The following is a 6,385-nucleotide window of genomic DNA, read 5'->3' on the forward strand; positions in this document are numbered from 1 at the left end:
GGCTCTCCCAGCTGTGCCCCCTCCCAGCTTCTTGTGCACCCCGAGCCTACTTGCTGGTGGGGTGGTGTGAGAAGCAGAAAAGGCCTTGACTCTGTGTAAGCACTGCTCAGCAATAACGAAAACACCCCTGTAATATCAACACTGTTTTCAGCACAAATATAAAACACAGCCCCATACTAGCTACTATGAAGAAAATTAACTCTATCCCAGCCAAAACCAGCACAATGGGGCACAACCAGGAGAAACTGGAGGTCTGTGTGCCGTTCAGGGCTGCAATCTCGTTGGGGTCATGGAGAGCTGTTGTGACAGCTCACACAACTGGCGCGCTGCTGTGGATGGACACAGGCTGTTGAGGAATGATGGGCTGGAACGGCAAGGAGGGGGACTTTCTGTGAGCCCCTCCAGCGTGAGCACAGTGGGAATGCTTGGAGCTCGCCTTGGGATGAATGATGAGACAGCAAGAGCTTATGGCTTATGGGTAGTGGACAGACCAGTGTATGGGCAACATGGTGGCTGTCTGTTACAAATGCCTTGATTGGGAAGAAGTAGTAGATGAAGCCGCCTTCTGACAACTGCAAGAAGCCTCACATTTGCAGGCCCTGGTCCTCACGGAGGACTTGAATCGCTGCCATACCTGCTGGAGGGACAAGACAGCCAAACATGAGCAATCCAGGATGTTTCTGGGGTGTGCTGATGACAACTTCCTGACACAAGTGATGAGCTGATGAGAGGAAACGCTCTGCTGGATCCAATTCTTACAAACAAGGAAGAACTGGTTGGGGATGTAAAGGCTGGGGACAGCCCTGGCTGCAGTGACCATGAGCTGGTGGTGTTTGGGAGCCTGAAAGGAGCAGAATAAAGCAAATGGCAGTATCAACAAGCCAGGACTTCAGGAGAGCAGACTTTGGCCTGTTGAGGAATCTGGTTGGAAGACTCCCATGGGATACAGTCCTGGAGAAAAGAGTGGTCCAGGAGAGGTAGTGGGTTTTCAAGGATTGCCTCCTCCAATATCAAGAATGGTCCATCCAAACAAGCAGGGAAAAAAAGCAAAGGTAGCAGGAGCACTGCATGGATGAACAAGGAGCTCCTGACAAAACTCAACCATAAAAAGGAAGCATGCATGAGGTGGGAGCAGGGAGAAGCGACCTGGGAGGAATATGGAGACACTGCCCAAACAAGCATGCATGGGCTTAAGAAAGATTGCATTTATTATTGGGCAGTTCAACAGATTGAAAACCAAGACAGAGTGCCATCACCTTCAGAACAGCTCCCAAAGCACTGCCAGTTCTGAGAGCATCCTTCCAAAGAAAGTCCTTAAAATAGCTGGTTAACTGTACAGACGACAGGAGAAAATACTGGAACAGTAGGAAAGCTAGAAGAAAGAAGGTAGAGCAAATGAAGAACTGCAGCCCGTTGCTGTGTTTCATTGCACTAAAGCCTTGTGCTCAAACCATGGAGCACAGGTTGTTGCACAGACAGCTCTGAAAGGGTGAAGAGTTAAGGATTTCAGGTTCACCCTTCACAAAGATGAGTTAAGACTCAGTTTGGTACAGCCCACTGTATGACAAAGTTTCTCTCTTATTTAAGTGACTATTTTAAAAGCAAGGTTGCAGGAGGCACACAAGGAGGAACAAGGAGCTCCTGACTTAACTCTGCCGTCAAAAGCACACGCACAAGAGGCAGAAGCAGAGTTGGGTGAGGTGGAAGGAATATAGAGACACTGTCCAAACATGCAGGGATGGGCTTAGGAAAGCTAAAGCCCATATGGAGCGGATTCTGGCAAGGGACGTGAAGGGCAACAAGAAAGGTTTCTACAGGCACGTCATCAGCAAAAGGATGACTAGGGAAAATGTGGGTCTGCTGGGGAATGGCAACGGGGACCTGGACTTAAAGGACATGGAGAAGGCTGAGGCACCGATTGCCGCCTTTGCCTCGGTCTTTACTGGTAAGACCGGCCATCAGCAATCCCAAGGCTCCTGAGACCAGTGGGAAAGTGCGGGGCAAGGAAGACTTACCCTCAGTGGGGGAGGATTAGGCTAGGGAACGTTTAAACAAACTGGACGTGCACAAGTCCATGGGTCTATTGCAATGCACCCACGGGTGCTGAGGGAGCTGGCTGATGTTGTTGCAAGGCCACTCCCGATTATCTTGGAAAGGTCGTGGTGGTTTGTGGGAGGTTCCTGAGGACTGGAAGAAAGCAAGTATCAGCTGTACCTTCAGGAAGGGTGGGAAGGAAGATCTGAGGAACCGCAGGCTGATCAGCCTGACCTCGATCTCTGGGAAGGTGATTGAGCAACTAATCCTGGAAAGCTGTTCCAGCCATGTGAAAGACAAGAGGGCAAGTAGGAGCAAGTATGGATTTATGAAGTGAAAATCGTATGTGGCCAAACTGATACACTTCCAAAATGAGATGACTGGTTGGGTGGATGAGGGGAGAGCATTGGATGTAGTTTATCTGAATTTTAGTAATGCTTTTGACAGTCTTTCCCATAACTGGCACAAAACCCATTGGGAGACTAGTCATCAGTGGCGTGCCTCAGGAGCCGATGCTGGGGAAATGCTGTCTAACATGTTCATGAATAACCTAGATGATGGGACAGAGATCATCCTCAGCAAGTCTGTAGACGATAGAAGGGACTGATAGAGCAGATGGGTGTGCTGCCATTCAGGGGGACCTCAGCAAGCTGGAGAAATGGAACGACAGGAACCCTATGAAGTTCAGTGTGGGGAAGTGCCAAGTCCTGCACCTGGGGAAGAATAACCCCATGCACCTGTACAGTCTGGGGGCTGACCAGCTGGAAAGTAGCTTGGCAGAGAAATTCCTGGGGGTTCTGGTGGACATGAAGTTCACAGTGAGCAGCAATGTGCCACTGCAGCAAAGGAGACCAACAGCACTGGGTTGCATTAGGAAGAGTGTTGCCATCACACTGACGGAGGTGGTTATTGCCCTGTACTCAGCTCTAGTGAGACCACATCTGGGAACCTGTGTCCAGTCCCATGTTCCGCAGAACAGGAGACATGGACACACTGAAGCAAGTTCAGTGAATGGCTGTGAAGATGGATGAAAGGACTGGAACATCTTTGATGGAGGGCTCAGAGAGCTGGGACTGTTCATTCTGGAGAAGAGAAAGCTCAGAGGGATCTTATCCATATGTATTAATACCTGTTGGAGGGAGTAAAAAAACATGGAGCTAGGCTCCATCACCAGTTCTCAGTGGTATCCAGTGAACAGACAAGAGACAACAGCAGCAAAGTGAAATACAGGTAATTCCATTTACAAATTAAAAAACCCCACTTTTTTACAGTGAGGGTGGCTAAATACTGGAACAGGCTGTCCAGAGGGGTTCAGAAGTCTCCATCCTTGGAGATATTCCACCCCCAACTGGACAATAACCTGAGCAACTAGGTCTAGTTAATGCTGCTCTGAGCAGAGATGCTGTATGAGACAGTTTATAGAGATGTGTTTCAGTCTCAATTTTTCTGTGATTCCTTGCATTTAACCACTGCAGTGATGAGGCTGCTGGTACGCTTTTTGCATAGGTGTTGACTGCGCAGCAGGTGTGCTGTCTGATTTCCAAGCAGGAGCTCCTCGGGTGGGAGAGCTGCCCCTCAGAAGGAGAGGCCCTCCCTCCAATGGCCGTATGTTGAGCCGGCCCGGTGCAGATGCTGGGTGTGCAGTGGAGGAGGAAGAGGAGGGGAAGGACGAGCTGGAGTGCACTGCTGGGGGCCAAGAGCGTTGCCTTGTTCCTAGTGTTGTCATCCCTTGCTCGTATTTCGCGGGGCTGTTTGGGTCAGCCTGAGGGACTGAGGAGAGCTCTCGAGCAAGCCATTGCTGCTTAGCAATGGCTTGCTTTTTTTGTCTTGGCACTCGGTTCTTCTGCTTTGGTTGCTCTGCCTTGCTTGTGAGAAAGGTTCCTTTCTGGAGCTGCTGTTTGCTAAATTTCAGAGGTGCTGCCCAAGTCCCTGAGTTTCTCCTGCCCCGCTCCTGTGCTGAATTGTCAGCCCCTGTGCTTGTTGGGGGCCATGGTTATGAGTGTAGCAGTGCTGTGCCTGCGGGCCCCTTTTTTAGCCTGCATCACCACCACCACCGAACATGGCTGAGACCCATAGAGAGAGCCCCTGGGACCACAAACTCCCATTTTTCACTCGGGGGTTTTTGCGTGGCTGCCTGTGTCCTTGAGCCCCAGAGGAGTACTCGTCCAGCTGCCTTTGCAGGCTGTTAGTAGTCGAATGGCCCAAAAGTCTGGGCTTGCATCTACTCTGTGAGGCAAAGTGCATGCTAGACATGTGGTTTGGGGGCTTGCCAAAGCGGGGTTCCTGCATCCGTTCAAGGGATGGCCTGTGGCAGCATTGCTGAGGCGTGGCAAGGGGAGGTCGAGGCAAGAGGCCGTTAGGGAGGCCAGGGAGGTGGCCGGGCTGTTGCTGGGGGCCAGTCCGGTGCCTGCAGGGTGGTCTGTGCAACCAGGATGGCCGTGCTGTTTCTTTGGTAAGCGGGGCAAAGGCAGCCCGGCTCCGTAGGGTCAGGGTGGTGCGAGAGCCCCTGGCGAGCCTTGGCAGGAGGAGCGAGGGCAGGCTGGAAACCCGTGTCTTCCCAGTGTTGTAAAGCGAGATGGTCAGCCTGTAGGATGGGAGTGAGAAACCAGGCTGTTCCCCGGTGGGGCCCGACCTAACGTGGGAAGGCGATGGAGAGGCTCTGGCTATCTGCTTTGCTGATTTCTGAGGTGCGCTGCGAAAGGAGAGGGAGGTCTCCAAGGTTGGTGTCTGCTGCTGACGCCTTTGCTGAACTGCCTGCGGGCCTGCGTGACCCAGCAGTTACAGGCATGGAAATGGTTGCAAGTCCTTCTGAGGGCTGTGGATGAGCTTGGGCCTCACTGACTGTTTTCCCCCCTGTCCCCTTCCTACTCCAACAAGGTCGTTTGCCACGCTGTTGCTTGCAACGAGACTGTGCCAATTGCTCAACTGGTGGCCCGGCAGAGGAGTTCCAAGAGGAAAATGGGACGGCAAGTGAACTGCCAGATGAGGCTGAAGAACACGTCTCCAGTCACGTTAGCAGGTAAGCCCCAGGCAGCTGTGGAGGGCCTGCCTTTGTGAAAGAACTGTGCAGCTGCTGGAGCAGAAGTCTCGGCCGTGAGGGTGTGTGACTAATGGCCACGAGCTGCGTGGTCCCGGTGAAGAGTTCCTGGGAGCGGGGAGTGTTGTTGACAAGGGTGCTTGTGCTCGCAAGCCATGGGCAGTGAGGAAGCCCTTCTCGAGCGCGTACGTGAGATGTGAATGATCTTGGAAAAAAAAGTTCTTGGAGGATGCTTGGCTTCACTTCGACCTGCCTGTGCTTCTGTGAGAAACGTGGTTGAGATGCAGGCGAGAAGTGTGTCAGTGAGCCTGCTCATTCCTTGAGGCTGAGCTCGGCTCATTGTGGAGTGGCAGGGATGAGCCATGCCCTCGCAGTGAGAAGGAGCCCCTTGCAGCATCATCTGTGGCTGTTTGAGCAGCTCCTGTTGCTGCTGCAAGTGCCCTGGTGCTACGACATTGCTGATGCCCAGGGGCTGCTTTCTGTACCTCTGTGCCTTTTTGCATAAGCTGCTGCAGCAGTGTTTTCCCAGAGCCTGTGGGCCAGCTTTCCCTCACTGACGAGCTGCTGTTGCGTTGCTGTCAGTGGGGTATCCCAGGGTCCGACCCAGGCAAGGCCCATCTGCTTGCGAGTTGGCAGCTTGGAGAAACAGTGGGTCTTGCAGTTTGTTTGTATTCCCCTGTTCTTGTCTGTAACGAAGGGTTTGCTGCTTCTTGCTCTCCTGCGACCACGCCAACAGTCTACCCTCTAGTTGGGAAGCTGAAGCGGTGACTCATATCCCAGTTAAATGACAACGATGGTAAATGCACGTTGGTTCGCTGTCTTGCGTGGCAGTACCCCTTGGAAGTGTTTGAGCCCGCCAAAAGTGGTGTGGTACAGCCAGCAAGTAAACAGCGAAGTGACCAAGAGCTTGTTTATCCCAGCGTGGCCTGAAGGCCAGTGTGGCGTGTTCCTCTGCAGGTATTAATTGGTAACCTCTGCTGCGTGGTGGGAGTTTGGGAGGAGGGTGCTTGCAAGCCAGGGTAGAGCAGCAGAAACCCTTTGGGCAGCGGTGCAGGAGGTGGCCGAGGAGGTGGGGTTAGGCTGCACGTGCCACACCTCTGGGAGCGGCTGCTGCCGTTGGGAGGTAAAGGGCAGCCTGACCACGGGTCCCACCTGAGACGTGACCTGTTGTGGCACTTCGCAGGTGTATGGCTTTTCTGAGAGTGTAAGGAGAGACGGGTCTCCTGTTTCTTTGCCTGCTGCAGCGCGGCAGTGGAGATTGTGGTTTGTGAGTCCTTGGGTGGGAGCCACGATGCCATAGCAGATAGACCCATG

The 6,385-nt window shown here is 52.9% G+C and overlaps 1 protein-coding gene across 1 annotated transcript in view; it reads left to right on the forward strand.

The window, feature by feature from the left end:
* The window catches only part of TDRD7 (tudor domain containing 7), a 48,051-nt gene that overhangs the window by 4,059 nt on the left and 37,607 nt on the right, over positions 1-6,385 (forward strand). Inside the window, exon 3 of the mRNA XM_009285058.2 lies at positions 4,912-5,053. Within this exon, the coding sequence (XP_009283333.1) occupies positions 4,912-5,053 (142 nt within the window). The remainder of the gene's footprint in view (positions 1-4,911; positions 5,054-6,385) is intronic.

This window comes from Aptenodytes forsteri, unplaced genomic scaffold (assembly GCF_000699145.1).
Source record: "Aptenodytes forsteri isolate BGI_AS27 unplaced genomic scaffold, ASM69914v1 Scaffold167, whole genome shotgun sequence".
NCBI classification, from domain to species: Eukaryota; Metazoa; Chordata; class Aves; order Sphenisciformes; family Spheniscidae; genus Aptenodytes; species Aptenodytes forsteri.